The sequence below is a fragment of the Salvelinus alpinus genome, chromosome 21, assembly GCF_045679555.1.
Source record: "Salvelinus alpinus chromosome 21, SLU_Salpinus.1, whole genome shotgun sequence".
NCBI lineage: Eukaryota > Metazoa > Chordata > Actinopteri > Salmoniformes > Salmonidae > Salvelinus > Salvelinus alpinus.
This window is the reverse complement of record NC_092106.1, coordinates 17,497,644-17,522,184: the sequence shown is the minus strand read 5'-3', so window position 1 is coordinate 17,522,184 and position 24,541 is coordinate 17,497,644. Positions and strand designations below refer to the sequence as shown.

General features: G+C 48.3%; 1 protein-coding gene across 8 annotated transcripts in view; it reads left to right on the top strand.

The window, feature by feature from the left end:
• LOC139547936 (stAR-related lipid transfer protein 13-like) overlaps positions 1 to 24,253 on the top strand; it is a 135,079-nt gene extending 110,826 nt beyond the window's left edge. For 6 of the 8 annotated variants that reach the window (XM_071357145.1, XM_071357143.1, XM_071357144.1 and 3 more), the window contains 12 exons: positions 7,409 to 7,480; positions 10,752 to 10,833; positions 14,099 to 14,162; positions 15,391 to 16,802; positions 17,171 to 17,341; positions 18,169 to 18,328; positions 18,447 to 18,645; positions 18,889 to 19,102; positions 20,890 to 21,004; positions 21,274 to 21,770; positions 21,997 to 22,173; positions 22,307 to 24,253. In XM_071357145.1, coding sequence (XP_071213246.1) covers positions 7,409 to 7,480; positions 10,752 to 10,833; positions 14,099 to 14,162; positions 15,391 to 16,802; positions 17,171 to 17,341; positions 18,169 to 18,328; positions 18,447 to 18,645; positions 18,889 to 19,102; positions 20,890 to 21,004; positions 21,274 to 21,770; positions 21,997 to 22,173; positions 22,307 to 22,424 — 3,281 coding nt within the window. In that variant the 3' untranslated portion in view covers positions 22,425 to 24,253. Of the gene's footprint in view, positions 1 to 1,321; positions 2,288 to 3,212; positions 7,157 to 7,408; positions 7,481 to 10,751; positions 10,834 to 14,098; positions 14,163 to 15,390; positions 16,803 to 17,170; positions 17,342 to 18,168; positions 18,329 to 18,446; positions 18,646 to 18,888; positions 19,103 to 20,889; positions 21,005 to 21,273; positions 21,771 to 21,996; positions 22,174 to 22,306 lie in introns of those variants that run through there. The other 2 variants (XM_071357149.1, XM_071357150.1) reach the window with 2 other exon arrangements.
• Positions 24,254 to 24,541: the final 288 nt, after the last annotated feature.

Here is a 24,541-nt window from a genome sequence, read left to right as displayed (position 1 = left end):
TAGACCCACGTTGTTCCCACGACACTGGCAGAGTGACTTGGGGGCTGAGCCTGAAGCCGGGGCTTGGAAGATGGTAGGGGGTATGGGGACGGGTGGGAGGGGACACAGGAGGAGGGTGAGGGCTACCGGCAGAACCTGCGGCTAGGCTATATTATTAATCCATCTACTGCCTCGCCAGCACTCTGCTGGGCTCTCACTGGACCCACTACTGCCTATTCCTGGTTCTGTTTGCAGTACAACTACCTAAGTACAACCAGTCACTCAGGCTCTCTCCATTGAGGCTACAGACTACTCTTTATAGACAATCATTTAAGCCTCACTTAGCTCTTCCTATTGTCCATGCACAATTGAACTCTGTTAGACAAGGAAATGTTAGACAGAGACAGGAGGAAATGTTGGCTTGTTTCAGACATGAGACATGTGAGGTGGTGGTTGTGGTTGACTAGAAGTGGCACACTGTTTCCTCCTGTCTGTCTGTCTGCCTCGGGCTGTTAGTGTAAGGTAGTGTGATCATCATTGTGTGCAGCAGTAGTCTGTCTGTAACCACTCCTGCTGCCACTCCTGATGCCTTCCCCAGGGTAGTCAGACAGCAGCTCTCTCTCTCTATCTATAATTCTTCTTTCTTTCTTTCTTTCTCTCTCTCTCTCTCTCTCTCTCTCTCTCTCTCTCTCTCTCTCTCTCTCTCTCTCTCTCTCTCTCTCTCTCTCTCTCTCTCTCTCTCTCTCTCTCTCTCTCTCTCTCTCTCTCTCTCTCTCTCTCTCTCTCTCTCTCTCTCTCTCTCTCTCTCTCTCTCTCTCTCTCTCTCTCTCTCTCTCTCTCTCTCTCTCTCTCTCTCTCTCTCTCTCTCTCTCTCTCTCTCTCTCTCTCTCTCTCTCTCTCTCTCTCTCTCTCTCTCTCTCTCTCTCTCTCTCTCTCTCTCTCTCTCTCTCTCTCTCTCTCTCTCTCTCTCTCTCTCTCTCTCTCTCTCTCTCTCTCTCTCTCTCTCTCTCTCTCTCTCTCTCTCTCTCTCTCTCTCTCTCTCTCTCTCTCTCTCTCTCTCTCTCTCTCTCTCTCTCTCTCTCTCTCTCTCTCTCTCTCTCTCTCTCTCTCTCTCTCTCTCTCTCTCTCTCTCTCTCTCTCTCTCTCTCTCTCTCTCTCTCTCTCTCTCTCTCTCTCTCTCTCTCTCTCTCTCTCTCTCTCTCTCTCTCTCTCTCTCTCTCTCTCTCTCTCTCTCTCTCTCTCTCTCTCTCTCTCTCTCTCTCTCTCTCTCTCTCTCTCTCTCTCTCTCTCTCTCTCGCCATGTTAGATGCTGCCTGAGGATGCCAGTATGATTCATGGCTGCGGATTGTTGACGGTTTATGTCATGGTTTTATGTCATGCTTTGGTTTTCCCCACTTTAGCTGCCCACGCTTTTCCTTTCCGTCGATTTGCTGGAAAAACATCTGGACTCCAAGAAGCTCCCCCTCCACCCCATCTTCCCTCCCTCCCTCTCTCCCTCCCTCCCCTTCCATCCTTCTCACTTACTCCCCCCTCGAAAGCAAACAATGTCCAGCTCTCTGGCCATGTGACAGGGAGGAGGTGGTAGAGGGGTAAGATGGAAGGTCTGGGATGAGTAAAGGCTTCTCAAGCCACGGGTCCAAACTATACTCTTTCTCATGTAGCGTTTGATTGTAGTGATGAGGTTTCATTGGGATTACATCTTTGAAGAGAAAAGTCCCACATTGCACACAGGCATTAGTACACACGGCTCCTGTTGCTTGGCTCCTGGCATGATGTTCTCTGCCAAAAATGTGCTGAAAGAGATGTAGTGGGCAGAGCTGGGTAGGAGGGTACCGGGGGGTAGAGGAGGGGAAGAGGTGTAGTGGAGGGATAAGGGGTACACGGAGGGGAGAAGAGTGGGGAGCACCAGAAAGGGGTGGAGTTGGAGAGATATCAGGGGGTGGCCACATGGCTGTTTGGAAAGAGAGAGGGAGAGAGAGAGTGAGAGAGAAAGTAGGAGAGAGAGAAAGAAAGAGGAAGAGAGAGAGAGAAGGAGAAAGGGAGAGGGGGAGAGAAAGAACAAGAGAGAGAAAAAGAGAGAAAGAGATAGAAAAGGGAGGTTTGGATGTGAGAGGGTTCAGTAGAGATCAGTATCTCTGAGCAGCAGGCTGTGGTACTAGAGTTGGAGTCTAACGTTACTTACTGCTGCGTGGGAAGAGGAGAAAGATGCCCAGAAACTCTAAAACGTCTCTAATACGTCTGTAGAACGTCTGTAGAACCACCGTATTGGAATGTGTACATCCTAATGACTGTATGATGAAGATAACCAGTGAGTAAACCACAATCTGTTTGTTACATCATTACGGAGTTGAGAATATTTAGGATTGGACTAATATAGGGATAATTTATCTATTAGTGTAACTCTACTTCTTTAGAATTTAGACAAGTGTAGTGCTTGTATTTATTTTAACAAGGAGCATGTTTCTTTATATCATGTTATATAGGCGTTGATCTACACACCTAACAGTTAACCAGTTAGCTTTGTTGTTGGCAGCCAGCCAGACAGGGTTAGGGTTAGGGTTAGGGCTTGCACTAGTAGGTTCAGCTCAACCCTCCACCAGCCACTCTCCAAGTCTGCATCCCTATGGACCCTGGTCAAAAGTAGTGCACTATATTATAGGGAATAGGGTGCCACTTCAGACGCACACAGACCAAGTGTACCATCGCTTCCCTTTAGGACACTAGCTATCTGCCCGTAGATCTGATGTTCCATTCGTTCCATAACAAAATGTTCCTACTGCACTGACTGTGTCCCAAAAAGCTATGTATGGACTATATATTCAATAGGGAAAGTAGTGCACTATATAGGGAATGAAGTGCCATTTGGGACACTGCCAGGGAATGTTCCTATAAAGGGAATGATGTTGCATAAGGAGAGGAAGTAGTATCCCCTGTAGGGATAGGTTAGTCGGCCACACACAAACACACACCTTAGTAACAAACGTACTGCTGGTGGCATTTTGGACCTTTGTCCCTCCACCGTGCTGGGTTTCATGTCATTGTTGCGATGCAACATTACACTGTACACAGTTTTACAGCCATGGTTGTGTAGTAACAAGCAGTTCCCATCCTGACTCGTTGCCAGACCAGGGTTACATCCCAAATGGCACCCTATTCCCTGTATAGTGCACTACTTTTGATGGGCCCTGGTCAAAAGTAGTGCAATATACATGGAATAGGGTGCCATTTGGGACGCAGGCCAGCCTTTTCTCCCTGGAGAAGGTACGTCGGAACGTCTGTTGGAACAGAATGTCTCGAGATTCTGTTACAGAATGCCCAGGACAGGACAGTGGAATTCCCAGATCGTATTCCCTGTTCTGTTGCCAACAGTCCCTCCTCCGGCGAGAATGGAGATGGAGGCACTCTCACCATGTGGTGCAGTAGAACAATATGGCTCTACTGTACTCAATACAATGTCCAACTGGCAGGACAGGCTAGTCGGAAGAGAGAGGAAGACCTGAACTCTACTGTACTCAATACAATGTCCAACTGGCAGGACAGGCTAGTCAGAAGAGAGAGGAAGACCTGAACTCTACTGTACTCAATACAATGTACAACTGGCAGGACAGGCTAGTCAGAAGAGAGAGGAAGACCTGAACTCTACTGTACTCAATACAATGTACAACTGGCAGGACAGGCTAGTCAGAAGAGAGAGGAAGACCTGAACTCTACTGTACTCAATACAATGTACAACTGGCAGGACAGGCTAGTCAGAAGAGAGAGGAAGACCTGAACTCTACTGTACTCAATACAATGTACAACTGGCAGGACAGGCTAGTCAGAAGAGAGAGGAAGACCTGAACTCTACTGTACTCAATACAATGTCCAACTGGCAGGACAGGCTAGTCAGAAGAGAGAGGAAGACCTGAACTCTACTGTACTCAATACAATGTACAACTGGCAGGACAGACTAGTCAGAAGAGAGAGGAAGACCTGAACTCTACTGTACTCAATACAATGTCCAACTGGCAGGACAGGCTAGTCGGAAGAGAGAGGAAGACCTGAACTCTACTGTACTCAATACAATGTCCAACTGGCAGGACAGGCTAGTCAGAAGAGAGAGGAAGACCTGAACTCTACTGTACTCAATACAATGTACAACTGGCAGGACAGGCTAGTCAGAAGAGAGAGGAAGACCTGAACTCTACTGTACTCAATACAATGTACAGTGACCGGAGGTTTTCCTTTTTCTATCATGTGTCCTTACAACACTGCACTCAAAGACTTGTACTGAGATAGAGTTGAGCACGCGGATACTTAATTCCACTAAGAACTGTCTAGTTGGCCAGGTTAGTGTCAGTTATCTATGGGAGATTTCCCATGTTGACTCAACCTGTGATGTGATCCTGTTATGGAGGCCGTTGGAGTAAACCGGGATCTGACGTGGGTGTAGAGGTAAACATGGACGTTGTCATCCAAGGACACTCTCCACGTTCCCAAATAGTACCCTAAACCCTTAATAGTGCACTACTTTTGACCAGATCTATATGGAATCATAGAGCTCTGGTCAAAAGTGTTCTAATATATAGGGAATAGGGTGGCATTTGGTACATACCCTCTCCCTCTGGGAACTGTTAATATTTATTCAATTGGTGGTCAGACTTGTCGGTCTATGGACCAAAGTCCCTAGTCATTGACATGTGGACACAGCGCTGTAATGATACAGGTTAGACACAACACAGGTGAGTCACAGAGAAGATGGTCACTGTTTTGGAGAGAGGGGGTGGGGTACAGTATAGCCACAGACCGGGGTCTGGAGAAAGGTGGGGTAGAGACAGGACAGATGAAGTTACAGTGAAAGGTTATCTCTGTCACAGACAGTTCTATATGGAGACCCAGGTGGGATGAACTGTGATAAATGACTAGTGCGTCACGGAGCATCAGACAAAGACAGGGGCGGGAACAAACATGCTGGGATACCTCTTTTGAGTGTAGTGGTCCTCTGTCCTCTTTATTCACACTAGACATATTGTTGAGGTGACTGTCGAGGGATATGGGCTGGAGGATGTTCCTATTGTGTTGATCTGCTGTGATATTAACACTAGCTAGTCAGTCTACACACCAGCTTGCCTGGAGTATACTGCTTCACTGCACTAGGCTATTGTAGCAGCTTCACTGTGGAGTTGGGATCATATTGGAACAGGAGGACAGGTTTGGGATCTGAATAGACTTCTATAACAGACCTATCTGTAGTGCCAGTCCCGGGTAGGTGAGAATATTTTCATTCATTGTAGATGGGAGAGAATTGGAAAATGTTTTTGAATTTTACTAGGTCATCTTCTTTCTCCATTTTTGCTATAGTAGCCTATCGATTCTGTAGTGAGAGTGGTGTGTTGGCTGAGAAGTGAGAGGGGTTTGGTGTGTAAGTTGAGGAGTGATAGAGGAGAGAGAGGAGTGAGAGTGAGAGAGAAGTGAGAGTGAGGGAGGGTTGACAGGAGTGAGAGTGAGCGAGGAGAGGGTGGAGTGAGAGAGGAGAGAGAGGGGTCTGTTCTGTTAGTTAGACGTGAGAGGTCTGTCTGCTTCTTGTCCTGTGAGTCAAGAGTTTGGAACCAGAGAAGGGACGTCACCCCTCAGGTGTCAGCAGGGTCAGGTCATGACCCCACAACAGGGGTCACCACTAGGGGTCACCTGTAGGGGACATGGTTAGGGTTATTACAGGACAGCTGCTCTATTACAGGACAGCTGCTCTGTCAGGAGGCTGGCTGGATACTTAAATTAAACATTGTCATGCTGAAACAAGAAGGGCCTTCCCCGAACTGCTGCCACAAAGTTGGAAGCACTGAATCGTCTAGAATGTCATTGTATGCTGTAGCGTACACTGGAACGCTACGGAACTAAGGGGCCTAGCCCGAACCATGAAAACAGCCCCAGGCTATGATTGCTCCTCCACCAAACTTTGCAGTTGGCACTATGCATTCGGACAGGTAGCGTTCCCCTGGCATCCGCCAAACCCAGATTCGTCCGTCAGGTCTGCCAGATGGTGAAGCGTGATTCATCACTCCAGAGAACGCGTTTCCACTGCTCCAGAGTTCAATGGTGACGAGCTTTACACCACTCCAGCCGATGCTTGGCATTGTGCATGGTGATCTTAGGCTTGTGTGCACGGCTGCTCGGGCATGGAAACCCATTTTATGAAGCTCCTGACAAAAAGTTATTGTGCTGACGTTGCTTCTAGAGGCAGTTTGGAACTTGGTAGTGAGTGTTGCAACCGAGGACAGGCGTTTTTTACACGCTACCTGCTTCAGCACTCGGCGGTCCTGTTCTGTGAGCTTGTGTGGCCTACCACTTCGCGGTTGAGCCTTTGTTGCTCCTAGACATTTCACAATAACAGCATTTACAGTTGACCGGGGAAGCTCTAGCAGGGCAGAAATTTGGCACCAACTGACTTGTTGGAAAGGTGGCATCCTATGACAGTGCCACGTTGAAAGTCACTGAGCTCTTCAGTAAGGCCATTCTACTGCCAATGTTTGTCTATGGAGATTGCATGGCTGTGTGCTCAGTTGTATAGACCTGTCAGCAATGGGTGTGGCTGAAATAGCCGAATCTACTAATTTGAATTGGTGTCCACATACTTTTGTATAGTGTATCTAGAGAACATAAGACCGTCAGTCCAGGACAGTTTGATCTGCTGGCTATGCTTTGCTATGATACCTATATTTAGCATGATTTGTAGATTTCTTCTGTTTGACAAGTCAAATATTTTGTAAAACTGAGATAAAAAACACACACAACAAAAATGCAGTGTTGAGACGATAAAAATGATAGATATGACTTTTAAGGTGCAGTTTTAGAAATATATATCCCATGTCTTCCTGTCCGATCCCTCTGCTGTCCACCGGTGTATCCTGACTTGTATTTATGTCGCCCCTCTCAGAGCTCTGTGGTCAGGTTATAGCCCTAAAATCCAAGCTAGAAGAGTTAGAAGCTTAGAGACCAGACCTCAGATAGTCATATAAGGTTTTATGTCGGTCTACCTGAGGGACCAACTATGTATGACCTTAGTACTAGTTGAAGTTGAAGTTTTATTGTCACATTCAGTGCAGTGAAATGCTTATCTTGCATACTATCTAACAGCTATATGGTTTCAATCTCAACTCTGCTTCTGTTTTTTGTTCTTCCAAGAGAACAACCTTCCATGGTGAGTGCTGATGTTTGCTGATGGGTGTTTTAGTCCAACTCATCATAAAGGCATTCGACAGGCTGTATTTTTGTTGTTGTTGACAAAAAAACATTTTGACAAATGGATGGATTTTCTTCCCATAATTGATAAAACATAAAAGTTAAATTGTTCAGTGAAACAGTGAATACCCCTACCCACCACTCCGTGTTGGACATACTGTTTATTGTTGTTACTCTGACTGACAAGACATGTTTTCTTCTTCTGTTTCAGAACTCGAAGCGAAGGAGGCGTGTGATTGGTTAAGAGCGGCAGGATTCCCCCAATACGCTCAGCTCTTTGAAGGTAGTTAACTCAATCAGCCAATAACACACCATAACAGTGCAACACTGGCACTGGTTTGCGCGCACACACACGTACACACACGTACACACACGTACACACGTACACACGTACACACGTACACACGTACACACGTACACACGTACACACGTACACACGTACACACACACACACACACACACACACACACACACACACACACACACAGCTGTCTGTCAGCTCCCCTCTCCAGTCATGTATTATTGTGGGAGAGAATGGCTTGATCATAAGAGACACATTATAATAAAGTAATAAAGTCATAATAGACCAACTATAAAACAAAAACGGCAGTTTTATTTTGAAACGTAACCTCTGTTGTGAAATGAGCCACTGTTGATTTTAACTTTGATGTAGAGTTTCTATATGAGGAGGGATATTATCTGGCATAGTCTGGCTTCCTCTTACATTGCCCTGCCCAACCCAACCCTGTCCCCTGTCCCCTGTCCTCTCATGTCCTCTCCTCTCATGTCCTCTCGTCTCATGTCATATCCTCTCCTCTCATGTCCTCTCCTCTTATGTCCTCTCCTCTCCGCTCATGTTCTCTCCTCTTATGTCCACTCCTCTCATGTCCTCTCCCCTCCTATCCTCTGATGTCCTCTCCTCTTAAGTTTTCTCCTTTCCTCTCATGTCCTCTCCTCTCATGGAGGGAGGGAGGAAAGAGAGAAAAGTGACAGAGAGACAGGGGGACTGCAGAAAGAGAGAAAGAGAAAGACTGGCCTGGGCTTTGGTCTGGATAGTTCCTGGCTAGATTTACAACCCAAACATGTCCAGCACACTAAAACAAAGAGGTCATGAGAAAAAGTTTTATCATCATGGTTTAGAAGCAGCCAGCTCTCCTCACCACTACTGCGATTGGATCAGTGTGTATGGAAAGAAGCAGCTACAGTCTCCACTGCTATCCACATGTTGTCCCCCTGTATTCAGCTGTATTCAGCTCCATACAGCCTGCTCACCAAAGGAAACAATATTCTCCAAGACTGTAATGTTTCAATTCAGGTGAAGCTTTTGCATTGAGGTAGACACTGATGAGTAGACATGAATATTGAGTATAAAATAACTGCATTTTGAAACCATTTCACAATTCCTGCCGGCTGCGGCTCCCAGCACCCAGATCTGTCTGAGTGTATTCTGATATCTGTGTTTCTCCTTATGTGACAGACCATGCTACGTTGCTTTCATAAAACAGTTAATGGTACCACATGAATGCAGTGGAATGTAATATGGAGGGTCTGGAGTGAATCTGTGACTGCGTCCCAAATGGCACCCTATTGCCTACATAGTGGACTATGGGCCCTGGTCAAAAGTAGTACACTACGTGGGCAATGAGGTGCCATTTAGGACGCAACTGTGTGTTACATAACAGGAGGCCAATACCCAGAGACAGACGTAATACTGCTGCTGCTACTGCTCAATGTCTATTTCTCTCTCTCTCTCTCTCTCTCTCTCTCTCTCTCTCTCTCTCTCTCTCTCTCTCTCTCTCTCTCTCTCTCTCTCTCTCTCTCTCTCTCTCTCTCTCTCTCTCTCTCTCTCTCTCTCTCTCTCTCTCTCTCTCTCTCTCTCTCTCTCTCTCTCGCTCTCTCTCTCGCTCTCTCTCTCGCTCTCTCTCTCGCTCTCTCTCTCGCTCTCTCTCTCGCTCTCTCTCTCGCTCTCTCTCTCGCTCTCTCTCTCTCTCTCTCTCTCTCGCTCTCTCTCTCGCTCTCTCTCTCTCTCTCTCTCTCTCTCTCTCTCTCTCTCTCTCTCGCTCTCTCTCTCGCTCTCTCTCTCTCTCTCTCTCTCTCTCTCTCTCTCTCTCTCTCTCTCTCTCTCTCTCTCTCTCTCTCTCTCTCTCTCTCTCTCTCTCTCTCTCTCTCTCTCTCTCTCTCTCTCTCTCTCTCTCTCTCTCTCTCTCTCTCTCTCTCTCTCTCTCTCTCTCTCTCTCTCTCTCTCTCTCTCTCTCTCTCTCTCTCTCTCTCTCTCTCTCTCTCTCTCTCTCTCTCTCTCTCTCTCTCTCTCTCTCTCTCTCTCTCTCTCTCTCTCTCTCTCTCTCTCTCTCTCTCTCTCTCTCTCTCTCTCTCTCTCTCTCTCTCATATATTCAAATTCAAGCTGCTTTATTGGCATGAAAAACATTGTGTCAATATTGCCAAAGCAACAATGTATACAATATACATTGTAATACAATTAAAACAATGACAAATAATAATATAGAATGGCAGTAAATAATAATACAAAATTAAATATAAAAATAGTAACAATAAAATGGTAACAGTCAATAGTCGAATGTTATGTATGGTGTAATGCACCACCACCACCATCATTAAACTGCTATCATTACCATTACCACCCATACCATTACTATTTGGAATGATAAACAACAATAATAATACTAATAACAATAACAGTAAAAACAATAACAGTCATAATAAGTAAGTTACTGCTTACTATGCAGATGTTATTATTCAGTGTCCCTCAGGCTATGGCAGGCAAATATATATTTGGCTGCAAGAGGAGCCATTGCTCCTTCGCCCATGAGTATTTTTAGTTTTTCCTCTGGGTTTAATAAGTTAAAATTTGGAATAAATGTAGTCATTTCTGTGAATAATGAATCTCTTGGTGAGGAATATTTATCACAGTAAAGGAGAAAGTGCATCTCTGTTTCTACCTCCCCTGTCGTGCAGTGACCACATACACGCTCCTCTTTGGGTAGCCATGTCTTTTTATGTCTGCCGGTTTCTATTGCCAATCGGTGGTCACTCAGCCTGTACTTGGTAAGGATCTGTCTCTGCTTCGAATCTCTGACAGAGTAGAGATATTCAGCCAATTCATATTCTCTGTTTAGGGTCAGATAGCAATTTAGTCGGCTTTGGGATTTTGTTTCGTTTTTCCAATGTTGTAAATATGAGTCCTTTGATTGGTTCATGATTTTGTTTATTGGAATCTCTCTCTCTCTCTCTCTCTCTCTCTCTCTCTCTCTCTCTCTCTCTCTCTCTCTCTCTCTCTCTCTCTCTCTCTCTCTCTCTCTCTCTCTCTCTCTCTCTCTCTCTCTCTCTCTCTCTCTCTCTCTCTCTCTCTCTCTCTCTCTCTCTCTCTGGAAACAATGTGCTTTCCTTCTCAGAGCTCTTCTGTTTAACTTCCTGAGTTAAAAAGTGCCACGTGTTTCCAGCCTAGCTGCCCTATTAAGGAGCTAGATAACTACCGAGGAGAAATGTTTTTATCTTTAATCTGAGAGCAGCGTTTAATCTGTTTCCTCCTCCTCAGACTCTCAGTTCCCCATCGACATCTCTCCTGTGAAGAAAGACCATGACTTTCTGGACAACGACCTGGTGGAACCTCTCTGCAGGTGAGTGGATTAAACCTGGTTGGATTTTCCATACTGCCTCCATACCGATTGCAGTGTCATTCAGTTGACGTTGAATGTGTGAGATTGTATGTCAGTCAGTAAGGTAACACCAGAGAGAGCTGAGTGTTTGAGCCTCAGGGAAGTGAAATGGATCTATATCGCTTAAACTGACAGAGCGATAATCACTGTGAACAACAAGCACGTCACGCATCTAGGAGTCCTTTACTAGACAGACGTCACAGAAAAGAACAACAACACAACAGATTAGCCAACCTGGCAGACCAGAGGGGTATACTGCAGAGTAAGATCAATGCGTTAGCCAGCTAACTTAAATATAGTGAAATAACTTTTTCTTTTATGGTAAGATAAAAATTGAAATGGGCATTGTCTAATTGACTCATGAACCAGAAAATCAAGTCATTTCTGGTTGTTTGTCTGGCTAACTGCTTTGTTGTGTACCCCTCTGTGCCCATTTTAACCTGCTTCTGTCTGGCAAGACTAGTAGTCAAGCTCAACCTCATCATTGTTTCCCCTCTGCTATGCCAAGACATTAACTGTCTCTGATTGGGTTCAAAACAGCCCTTTCGTTCCCCATGTTGCCCTATATTGCTATGGAAACTTTCCCAAGAGACTGTCAGCAGAGAGAAGGGCTGCGTCTGAAATGGCACCCTATTCCTTATATAGTGCACTACTTTTGTCCAGGGCCCATAGGAATTTGTTGAAATAGTGTGCTATAAAGAGAATAGGGTGCTATTTGGGATGAAGCCAAGGTAGGAGGAGGGAAGGGCTGCCTTCACAACCTAACACACTGTGACGTTAAACAACACTTAAGCAACTCATCTACATTCCAAACTAGCCCTGGAGACAATGCCTCCCAGCTCCCACCTCCCTGTGACTCTGTCTCCCTGTGACTGTCACCCCCATACACCATCCCTGACTCTTCTTTATGGTCACCTGGAGCCAGGGGAGACTGGTAAACATGCTGTCTGCCTGTCACTGTGTGGTGAGCAGAGTAACACTTCCTGCCTTCACACTGACCATGGAGCTGAGAGGAACAGATAGATACAGTATGTCACGCTCTCCACTGCTGTTTTCTCTTTGATCCCTGGTTATTCAGGCTCTATTATGCTCTATAGTCAAAGCTTTTTAGTCTTTAGGAGTTAGGGGCCCTCAACACTCTAGGCTCTACACGCTCCAACAGCTTCTGTAAGGGCCATGGGAACTAACCTGAAATGGCAACCTATTCCCTATAGTGCCATACGTTTAACTAGAGCTCTATGGGCCCTTGTCAAAGTAATGTACTATATAGGGAAAAGGGTACCATTTGGGACACCGACCTCCAGCCCTACTGTATCATGTTGGCTCCAGAGCAGCAGGAGGAGGCTAGCCTTGTCTAACTCTGCTACGTCTGAAAGGGAAAGGGAAAAGGGGATACATAGTAAGTTGTACAACTGAATGCATTCAACTGAAATGTGTCTTCCACATTTAACCCAACCCCTCTGAACCAGAGAGGTGTGGAGGCCTGCCTTAATTGACATGCACATCTTCGGCTTTTCACTGTCACTGAATCCACATAAACCCTGCATGGGACAGTATCTGGAGTGGTAAAACGTTACGACTATCACACCACAAATCTTCCATCGAGCACCATTTTGTCCTTTTTCCGTGGGATTGGTTAGGAATGTGTTGTCATGTTTTCCTCTCGTGTAGTTGTAGTTGTAGTTGTAGTTGTTGTTGTTGCTTTAGGCAGGGCAGCTTGTTGGCCTGAGTGTCTCTGCCTTATTTACCTCTACAATAGGCCAGTCTGCCCTACTCTCAGCCAGCTAGCTGTCCCACAGGCTCCTACTCCCCTACTCTCAGCCAGCTAGCTGTCCCACAGGCCCCTACTCCCCTACTCTCAGCCAGCTAGCTGTCCCACAGGCTCCTACTCCCATACTCTCAGCCAGCTAGCTGTCCCAAAGGCTCCTACTCCCCTACTCTCAGCCAGCAAGCTGTCCCACAGGCCCCTACTCCCCTACTCTCAGCCAGCTAGCTGTCCCACAGGCCCCTACTCCCCTACTCTCAGCCAGCAAGCTGTCCCACAGGCCCCTACTCCCCTACTCTCAGCCAGCAAGCTGTCCCACAGGCCCCTACTCCCCTACTCTCAGCCAGCAAGCTGTCCCACAGACCCCTACTCCCCTACTCTCAGCCAGCTAGCTGTCCCACAGGCCCCTACTCCCCTACTCTCAGCCAGCAAGCTGTCCCACAGGCCCCTACTCCCATACTATCAGCCAGCAAGCTGTCCCACAGGCCCTTACTCTCCTACTCTCAGCCAGCTAGCTGTCCCACAGGCCCCTACTCCCCTACTCTCAGCAAGCTAGCTGTCCCAAAGGCTCCTACTCCCCTACTCTCAGCCAGCTAGCTGTCCCACAGGCCCCTACTCCCCTACTCTCAGCCAGCTAGCTGTCCCAAAGGCTTCTACCCCCCTACTCTCAGCCAGCTAGCTGTCCCACAGGCCCCTACTCCCCTACTCTCAGCCAGCTAGCTGTCCCACAGGCCCCTACTCCCCTACTCTCAGTTAGACTAGCTGTCCCACAGACCCCTACTCTCCTACTCTCAGCCAGCTAGCTGTCCCACAGACCCTTATTCTCCTACTGTTTGTGAGGTATATTGTAAATTCCCATTGTTACATTAGCAACTTGTGGGTGAGATTGAATTGAAACCAACTTTAACAGTTATGGAGCTATTTAGAGCTGGTTAGCCCAGGAAATATCAACAGCGACTTAGTTTCCTTTGTGTTTATGAACTCTACTGGATCGAAGGAGAGAGTGACTAAGAGGGAGCACGAACAAGAAGTCTGTGTGCAGCTGAGGAAGCAACATAGACTAGTCCGTTAGGTGTTGCTGGAGAATTTCTGTGAACCGCAGGCGAATAGACTAATGATTACCACAGCAGGCTACCCTCAGCCCCTCAGGACCTCAGCAGTCTTCACCAATTAGGTCCCTGTCAGGGAGAGAGAGGCCAGAAGCAGACAGACAGGCAGGAAGATAGAGAGCGAGAGAGGCCAGAGCATCTGTCCATTAAGCTATTAGCCACAGTTAGCAGGCATGATTAGGTTTGGACTGTCCTGGCTGTGTAGTCGTCAGCCCCACAGTCATTTAGCTCCTGGACTGGAGAACAGATCGAACTACGCTGGCTGTGTCTATTCCTGGTGACTTTTCTCATACAGAAGGATGAACTCTGATAATATTATTGTTTGCATCCATTTGGCTTGTTTCTCTTCCAGACGACTCAACACCTTGAACAAGTGTGCCTCTATGAAACTAGACGTCAACCTTCCTAAGAAAAAGGTAAGTAGAGGTTTTAATTATTGTTATAGTATTCTATATTATGACCTCTATGATCCTGTTCAGTTGCGCAGTGATAAATGTATAACAGCTTTAGTCAATGCAAGGATATTATGTATACCTTTCTAAGGTATTATGGTAATAAATACTGAAGATATTGGCCAACACAAAACTACTCCTCCTCTTAGCCCTCTATCCTTCCATCCCTCTATCCTTCCATCCATCTATCCTTCCATCCCTCTATCCTTCCATCCCTCTATCCTTCCATCCATCTATCCTTCCATCCCTCTATCCTTCCATCCCTCTATCCTTCCATCCCTCTATCCTTCCATCCCTCTATCCTTCCATCCCTCTATCCTTCCATCCCTCTATCCTTCCATCCCTCTATCCTTCCATCCCTCTATCCTTCCATCCCTCTATCCTTCCATCCCTCTATCCTTCCATCCCTCTATCCTTCCATCCCTCTATCCTTCCATCCATCTATCCTTCCATCCCTCTATCCTTCCATCCATCTATCCTTCCATCCATCTATCCTTCCATCCCTCTATCCTTCCATCCCTCTATCCTTCCATCCATCTATCCTTCCATCCCTCTAACTCAGATCCTGTGATATGTGAGATCTGTCCATTGTTGTATTCCCTAAAGGATGTACTACTTCTGACCAGTGCCCTGATCAAAAGAAGTGTACTATAAGGCATAGGGTGCCATTTGGGACGTACCCATCACCTGTTCCTTCAGTGTGGAGGGAAGCCACTCTAGGCTTCAGGATGTTTCCTGTTGGTTTATTTATGGTTGTAGAACCAGATAACGGCTGTTATATCGTCATGATTATGTGATCGATATAGAACTGTAATGTGATTATAACTGAACAGACACATCCTCTGGCTCCGTTTTTTACTGTTTGGGAAAAAACGCAGATGACATTTGCCTCTCCTTCCTGGAACAGATACAGACAGGCTGTGATGTCACACCCTCTCAGATCTCACAATCAAAATATCTAGACACAGCTGTCCCATCAGCTTATAACTACAACCAATCAGTCGGATTGTATCTTGTTACCATGTGTTGATAACAGTGTACTGGTAGTGCTATGTGTCTTCTCCCTTCCTGTGTGTCCAGAGGGAAGACTCGGATGAGTGTGTTTATGTAACTGTTAACAGGTTTAGATTTCTACCTGACTAGGTGATCATGAGTTGATAATTGATTTTGTGTTGTCTTCCTGTGTATTCAGAGTGAAGACTCTGATGAGGAGGACCTGTTTGCCATCAGTGACAGATGGAAGTTTGAGTGTACGAGCCGCCGCTGGTCCAGACTAAAGGGGGAGGGGCAGAGTCCCAGGGAGGGGGAGGGGCGGGGCCTACAGACCACCACCAGTAGCGAGAGTGTTCTAACTGACCTCAGCGAACCAGAGGTCTCATCTCTCCACAGTGAGAGCAGTGGGTGGAGTGGCCACCAGGCTGTGAGCACAGAGGACTCAGACTGCTCTAACCGGAACTACTACGACTCTGCAGCGATGCCTGAACCTGACTCCACCTCCCTTACCCTACCACACCTCCCTAAGCACCTCCCCTACTACGGCTCGCTGCCCGCCAAAAACGGCCGCGTCGGACGGACCCGAGCCAAGGACTTCCTGCACCGCATGGAGACACTACGTTCCCGGGGCACGCTGGGGAGGGGGCATTGCAAGAAGCTGGTGATCAGCGCTCCGGTATTGCAGACAGAGCCGCAGGCCCTGAAGACGCTGCGCTGCGTGGAGATCACCAGTGGGGACGGGTCGGGGGCGGAGGTACCCACTGGGGGACCAATCCTAGGGCTAACCCCCCAGTGCCCCTCCAGCAGCGAGGGCAGCCACTCCAGCGGCAGCACTGTCTCATCCCCCAGTCTGAAGGAGAGGAAGCCCCACTCCCAGCGGACGGACCGGTCCGACGCCAAGCGCAGTGGCATGTATCTGGAGGACTTGGCCGTGTTCTCCAGCCTGCAGCGGATCAGTGGCGTGGCCCAGGGGAAGAGGGGCGTGGCCGAACACAATCAGCGTAACGAGTTCCGCTCCTACGAGGACCTGGTGGTCCACATCCCCAAAGACCACAAGCCTGGCACCTTCCCCAAGGCCCTGTCCATAGAGAGCCTCTCCCCCACCCTGGGGGCCTCTGTCCCCTGGCACAGCGACCATGTCAACCCCCTGGAGCCCCAGTCCAACCCCCACCCTACCTCTAACCCGAGGGAGTTCCACCACCGCCGGCTCACCCAGTTCTGCCCACGGGGCAGTAGGATCAGTGTGTACGACAACGTCCCTGGGTCTCACCTCTATGCCTCTACTGGAGACCTGCTGGACCTGGAGAAGGAAGACCTGTTCCCCCACCTGGATGACATCCTGCAGCACGTCAACGGCCTGCAGCAGATAGTGGACCACTGGTCCAAGAACATGCTGCCCTCTGCAGGCCTGGATGGACAGGGGATCCAGCCTGCAGGTCTGAAGTCATCCAGCCAGATCACGCTGGACTTTGAGGGGACGTCTGTTCTGGAGGGACAGAGCACATCCAGTGACGGGGACAGAGACGGCGTGTCCCTCATTGAGACTCACTGTACAGGACACAGAGAGAGGAGGGACTCAGGGGTGGGAGCATCACTAACCAGACCCAACCGGTAAGAATCATAGTACTCAAATTATTATTAACATCTCAGTGTTTAGTTCCTTGTAGAAATCCTTATCCTGTCGTTATTTCCATACTGACAGTGCTAAATACTTAATAATACTCAAAACGTCCGCCTTTTAGAGGTGAAGTCTAGTGAATGATTTGTGGCCAGTTTCAGTAGTTTGATACATTAACAAATCTTCAAGTTGACATCATTGTCCAAGCTTGCATCCCAAATGGCACTCTATTCACTACATAGTGCACCTTTTCCCTGCATATTGTCCTATGTGGATCTGGTCAAAAGTAGTGCACTATATAGGGAATAAGGTGCAATTTGGAACGTATACTAACTGTTGTCCTCTCTCTCTCTGGCATTAGTCTGCGATGGCCCAGCTTCCAGATGTCCAACCGGCTCAGCCACTCAGTGGCCTCGCTCCAGATCACCAACCAATCAGCAGGCCAGCTCAGCCTGCTGCAGAAGTTCTCTCTCCTCCGCCTCACTGCCATCATGGAGAAATACTCCATGTCCAACAAACACGGATGGACCTGGTGAGTACTATCAATCATTCAAGCTAAGCTTGTCAAGGATGCACCCTATTCCTGTGTGAGTGTAGACATGGGACCCACCCTGTGTGTGGGTAGACATGGGACTCATCCTGTGTGTGTGTAGACATGGGACTCACCCTGTGAGTGGGTAGACATGGGACTCATCCTGTGTGTGGGTAGACATGGGACTCATCCTGTGTGTGTGTAGACATGGGACTCACCCTGTGTGTGGGTAGACATGGGACTCATCCTGTGTGTGGGTAGACATGGGACTCACCCTGTGTGTGGGTAGACATGGGACCCACCCTGTGTGTGGGTAGACATGGGACTCATCCTGTGTGTGGGTAGACATGGGACTCACCCTGTGTGTGGGTAGACATGGGACTCACCCTGTGTGTGGGTAGACATGGGACTCACCCTGTGTGTGGGTAGACATGGGACTCACCCTGTGTGTGGGTAGACATGGGACTCATCCTGTGTGTGGGTAGACATGGGACTCATCCTGTGTGTGGGTAGACATGGGACTCATCCTGTGTGTGGGTAGACATGGGACTCATCCTGTGTGTGGGTAGACATGGGACTCATCCTGTGTGTGGGTAGACATGGGACTCACCCTGTGTGTGGGTAGACATGGGACTCATCCTGTGTGTGTGTAGACATGGGACTCATCCTGTGTGTGGGTAGACATGGGACTCACCCTGTGTGTGGGTAGACATGGGACTCATCCTGTGTGTGGGTAGACATGGGACTCACCCTGTGTGTGGGTAGACATGGGACTCATCCTGTGTGTGGGTAGACATGGGACTCATCCTGTGTTGTCTCTCTGTCAGGTCGGTTCCAAAGTTCATGAAGAGGATGAAGGTTCCAGACTACAAGGACAAGAATGTGTTTGGTGTTCCTCTGATCGTTCACGTCCAGCGCTCTGGTCAGCCCCTCCCCCTCAGCCTGCAGCAGGCCCTCCGATACCTCAGGAGCCAGTGTCTAGACCAGGTAGACTCTCAGTAGACTGTAGACTGTCAGTCTCTCTCTCTGTAGAACCGGTCAGTCTGTCATTGTCTAGACCAGGTCTGTCTGTCTGTCTGAACGTTCTGCTCTACTCCGTCTGCAGGTGGGTCTGTTCCGTAAGTCTGGTGTGAAGTCTCGTATCCAGGCGCTGAGGCAGATGAATGAGTCATCTCCTGATGATGTCAGCTACGAGGACCAGTCAGCGTACGACGTAGCAGACATGGTCAAACAGTTCTTCAGAGACCTGCCTGAACCTCTACTGACCAGCAAGCTGGGAGAGACCTTCCTACACATCTACCAGTGTAAGGACTGATACACACACGCACACATGCACGCACACATGCACGCACGCACGCACGCACACACACACACACACACACACACAGACAGACAAATCATACTACGGTATCTCTCCCATGGTTGGAAATTTCAACCACTATCTCAGTCTCACTCTCATTCCCTGTCTCTCATCTCTTCTCCTCTCCTGTCCTCTCCTCCTTCTATTCCTCCCTCCCTCTATCAATTCCTCCCTCTCCTCCCTCCAGATGTTCCTAAGGACCAGCGGTTGCAGGCTGTGCAGACGGCCATCATGCTGATGTCAGACGAGAACAGGGAGGTGCTCCAGATGCTGCTCTGCTTCCTGTCTGATGTTACTTCCTCTGTGGAGGAGAACCAGATGACTCCCATGAACATCGCTGTGTGTCTGGCCCCGTCCCTGTTCCACCTCAACATCCTGAAGAAGGACAACCTCTCACCCAGGTACACTACACGCACACTACACGCACACTACACGCACACTACACGCACACTACACGCGCACGCACGCACGCACGCACGCACGCACGCACGCACGCACGCACGCACGCACGCACGCACGCACGCACGCACGCACGCACGCACACACACACACACACACACACACACACACACACACACACACACACACACACACAGGTACATCACCTGATCAGCTCTAAAGTAAGACCAAACGAGGCACCATGGACTGTTCCTTCAGCAATGTGTATAATAGACTGTTACAACTATAACCCACTGGGTCTTGTATTTGGGTCACCTTGCTGTGCTCTATAATAAATAATGATCCTATATACAGTATGCCCTCCTTTTAGACTCGCCAGTGATGATGTCCTTCTAACTAGGTCTCTATGAAGACTGATGTTAACCAGGGGGGAGTCTGGCTCAGGCATCAGGGGTTCAACTACAGTGGAATAACTAACTACAGTAGACTGGCTATTTGGTTCTGGCCTGCTTTTATTAAGAAGGTTCTGGAGTTCCAGGGTACTCTTTAAAACACTGTGTTTTATGACATCACGCTGTGTACAAACAGAAACCTCTCATTTAACTAGCTGGTGGAAGTGATTCTTTAAGGATTACAGGATCAAAGGGATAGCATGCAGAGAGAGATGTTGAGATGACCGGGAGGAGGGAGAGGAGAGAGATGGAGAGGATAGCAGGGAGGAGGAAGAGGAGAGAGAGGGAGAGGATGGCGGGGAGGAGGGAGAGGAGAGAGAGGGAGAGGATGGCGGGGAGGAGGGAGAGGAGAGAGAGGGAGATGATGGTGGGGATGGTGGGGAGGAGGGAGAGGAGAGAGAGGGAGAGGATGGCGGAGAGGAGGGAGAGGAGAGAGAGGGAGAGGATGGCGGGGAGGAGAGAGAGGGAGAGGATGGCGGAGAGGAGGGAGAGGAGAGAGAGGGAGAGGATGGCGGGGAGGAGGGAGAGGAGAGAGAGGGAGAGGATGGTGGGGAGGAGGGAAAGGAGAGAGAGCGAGAGGATGATGGTGAGGAGGGAGAGGAGAGAGAGGGAGAGGATGGCGGGGAGGAGGGAGAGGAGAGAGAGGGAGAAGATAGCGGGGAAGAGGGAGAGGGAGAGAGAGGGAGAGGATGGCAGGGAAGGAAGAAGGAGAGAGAGGGTGAGGATGGCAGGGAAGGAAGGACAGGAGAGAGAGGGAGAGGATGGTGGGGAGGAGGGAGAGGAGAGAGAGGGAGAGGATGGCGGGGAGGAGGGAGAGGAGAGAGGGAGAGGATGGCGGGGAGGAGGGAGAGGAGAGAGAGGGAGAGGATGGTGGGGAGGAGGGAAAGGAGAGAGAGCGAGAGGATGATGGTGAGGAGGGAGAGGAGAGAGAGGGAGAGGATGGCGGGGAGGAGGGAGAGGAGAGAGAGGGAGAGGATGGCGGGGAGGAGGGAGAGGGAGAGAGAGGGAGAGGATGGCAGGGAAGGAAGAAGGAGAGAGAGGGTGAGGATGGCAGGGAAGGAAGGACAGGAGAGAGAGGGAGAGGATGGCGGGGAAGGAAGAAGGACAGGAGAGAGAGGGAGAGGAGCTGTGACGAGTGGGTGTCTCAGCTGCATGGGGGACTCTGTTAATCTCGTGGGTTGGGAGGGAGGTTAACTAGCTGTATTCAGTGGGAGAGAGGGAAAAGGTTAATGCGTTCATTTGGCACCTCGGCTGATGGACTCTGGCTGCTGTGTTCATAATTGTCTCATTACCCATGATCCTCTGCTGTGTTAGTAACTGTTAATCATGATCCTCAGGGCCATGCAGAGGAAGTACACAACAGGACGGCCCGACCAGAAGGACCTGAATGAGAACCTTGCCGCGACGCAGGGACTCGCCCACATGATCATAGAGTGCAACCGACTGTTTGAGGTAATAGACCTGAATAGAATACAGTAGAATACTTCATTAGTAATCAACAATGCTACTAAGATGCCTTACATTGGATGTCATAAAATGTTATAAGTCTCATTATAAAACATTATAAAGGCTTGTACCTGCTGACAGGTAAGATATAAAGCATTATTCCTTCATCCTTTTAAGTGTTATCGAACCATTTAAAAACATGTTTTGTCATTTATCAGACACTCTTATCCATAGCGACCTGATCTCCGATTGATCTTTCTTCTCTGACCAATCAGATTCCCCACGAGATGGTGACTCAGTCCAGGAACTCGTACGTGGAGGCGGACCTTCACGCTCCCACCTTAGAGGAGCTCTGTAGACAGCAGGAGGAGGATGATGCGTCCTACCAGACAGAGGCCAGACCCTGCCAGACACACTCAGAGACCAGACCGCAGAACCTGTACCAGAACTACGTAGAGAGCAGGCTGCAGGAGCTCCTGAAGGAGGCCAGAGAGAAGGCTAAGGGCTGGGTGTCCTGCACCAGCTCAGACAACACTGAGCTCTACTGTAAGAAGGTGGGTGATGGGAACCCTTTGCGGCGGTGGCGTGTGGCGGTAGAAGTGGAGGCCCCTCCCTCGGTTTTGTTGAACCGCGTGCTGCGAGAGCGCCACCTGTGGGATGTGGACCTGCTACAGTGGAAGGTAGCTGAGACTCTGGACAGATACACTGAGATGTTCCACTATGTCCTCAACCGCATGCCCCCACACCCCAGCAGAGACTTCCTGGTCCTACGGTGAGTGTGTGGGTTTGCGTGTGCGTCTTTGTATTTAGAATTTTGACATTTACATTTCAACTTAGAGGAAAGGTGAATACCCAAGAGCATGTTAAATGCTATGTTTTTTGTTTCTGTAGAGCACACATCAACATAAAGCCCTGTCTGTTCTACCTGTCTGTACTGAATGAAGCTGACTCTGTCTGTCTCTTTCTGTCTCTCTTTGTCTCTTTCTGTCTTTCTGTAGGTCATGGAGGACTGACCTTCCCAAGGGGACGTGTGCATTGGTGTGTGTGTCTGTAGAACATGAGGACTGTCCCCGGGTCGGTGGGGTGAGGGCCGTGGTTCTAGAGTCCAACTACCTTCTAGAACCCTGCGGCTCTGGGAAATCCAGACTCACTCACATCTGCAGGGTGGACCTCAAGTGAGTCCACACCTAACATACCTTAGCATATACTGTATAAATATAGTTAATTCTTTTCAGAAGATTGTGTAGTTGTTATTGTTGTAGTTGTTGGATGTGTTTGAACCTGACCATGTTGTTGTTGTTGATCCAGGGGGAGGAGTCCAGAGTGGTACAACAAGGCCTTTGGTCACCTCTGTGCTGCTGAAGCTGCTCGCATTCGCAACTCCTTCCAACCAATCAGCACAGAGGGGCCAGAGACCAAGATCTGACATTAGAGTCTTCCGTCCATAGAGCTAGACCCACACATACCTGGAGGGAACTACATCCAACCTGGCTTAGCCTAGAACTAGTGTAACCGAGTTGGATTTGTAACCTCACTCCCCAGCCTGAAATGTCTCCACTTGTGCTATCGAACTGCTAACTTTTTGGTAGCGTAGTTGGCTAAGACATTGTCAAGATGCTGGTCCAGTAAGGATTTGTGAGTGAGGAAGCTATACCAAGGAAGCACAGTGACGTCTGTTACACTAGACTAAATGGTGTCTGGAGCTAGACCCATCCATGCCTTCCATGGCCTGCCAACCATGTCTGGTGCTAGACCCATCCATCCCTTCCATGGCCTGCCAACCATGTCTGGAGCTATCCCATCCATGCCTTCCATGGCTTGCCAACCATGTCTGGAGCTATCCCATCCATCCCTTCCATGGCCTGCCAACCATGTCTGGAGCTATCCCATCCATCCCTTCCATGGCCTGCCAACCATGTCTGGAGCTATCCCATCCATGCCTTCCATGGCCTGCCAACCATGTCTGGTGCTAGACCCATCCATGCCTTCCATGGCCTGCCAACCATGTCTGGAGCTATCCCATCCATCCCTTCCATGGCCTGCCAACCATGTCTGGAGCTATCCCATCAATGCCTTCCATGGCCTGCCAACCATGTCTGGTGCTAGACCCATCCATGCCTTCCATGGCCTGCCAACCATGTCTGGTGCTAGACCCATCCATCCCTTCCATGGCCTGCCAACCATGTCTGGTGCTAGAGGAGTATATATTCATATATTCATAGAGTCCTGAAGCCAATAGGCAGAGCTGCAGCGCTAAAGTATCAAATAGACCATGCTGACGATGGTTAAAACCAGTGGGTGGCCGCCCTATCGCATCTGACCGACGAACATCAGTCGTCATTTTCTATTTATTTCCAGACGATGTTTAATCACCACCGTTTGTTGAACCCCAGCAGGTGATCTACTGTTACTGTGCACGGCTAATATTCATGTTGGTCTGTCTTGAAATGTGATGCCAGAACACAGAGACCAAAAAGAGTATGGAGCATCTCTGGACTCTGCACAATGACACAAGAAGACCTCCTTAGGTGCTGGATGTTATTAAGACGTTATTATGATGTTATTATAAAATTATTATAATTAACCTATTATTATTTTTATTTGTATTATTATGACCGAAAGGAGAACAGAATGACGCTCCCAATGTCCATTAGTATTTAGTATTACAGTTATGTCTAGGACATTTAAGCTCTTCAAAGCTTCTGGGAAGCTGTATGTTATTTTATTCATGTAAAATGTAATGCTTTATGTTAGATATGCTGTGTGTGCACGCATGTGTCTGTATATATCTGTGTGTGTGAAAACATACATGCAAGCATACTAGCTGTATATACTGTATATTTGAAAGGCTTAATGCTACAACTTAAATATTGATTCCAGCATTGCATCATTGTTATTGTAATTCATACGGTACTAATCTGTAAGCTGGTTTTACTGGGCTTTAACAGTGCTGTGTGTGTCTGAATGGCTGTAATGTTATTCTATATGACCTTAGTGTTTAAGGTTGAAAATAATCTGCATCCTAAATGGCACCTTATTTCCTATATAGTGCACCACTTTTTACCAGAACCCCCATAGGGCTCTGATCAAAAGTAGTGCACTATATAGGGAATAGGATGCCATTTGGGACGGAGCCCATGTGACTCAGGTTTGATCTCCAGACCTGCTGTAGAGAGCTGGCTGGACTGAGCTTCAGTTTAGTTCCAGAGACAAGATTTTTTAATTAAACAACGTAAAATATGTTTATGAAACGTTTATATTGAGTGTTTATTATTTTTACACAGACAAATGCAATTAGAATGGATTAGAATAGAAACTTAATTGCTCTAAGGGAATTTGCTTAATTGAAAGTCGCTCTCTTTCCACTTCACTTGCAGTTTCTTTATTTTCAGAGTTGTATGTTCCTGCTAGTCAACACCTCACCTCACATGGTGTGTTCTCTATTTCACATCTCAAATGGAACCCTATTCCCTACATAGTGCACTACTTTTGACCAAAGCCCTGGTTTGGTGCCATGTGGGATGCATTCTAAGCCTTTACTCT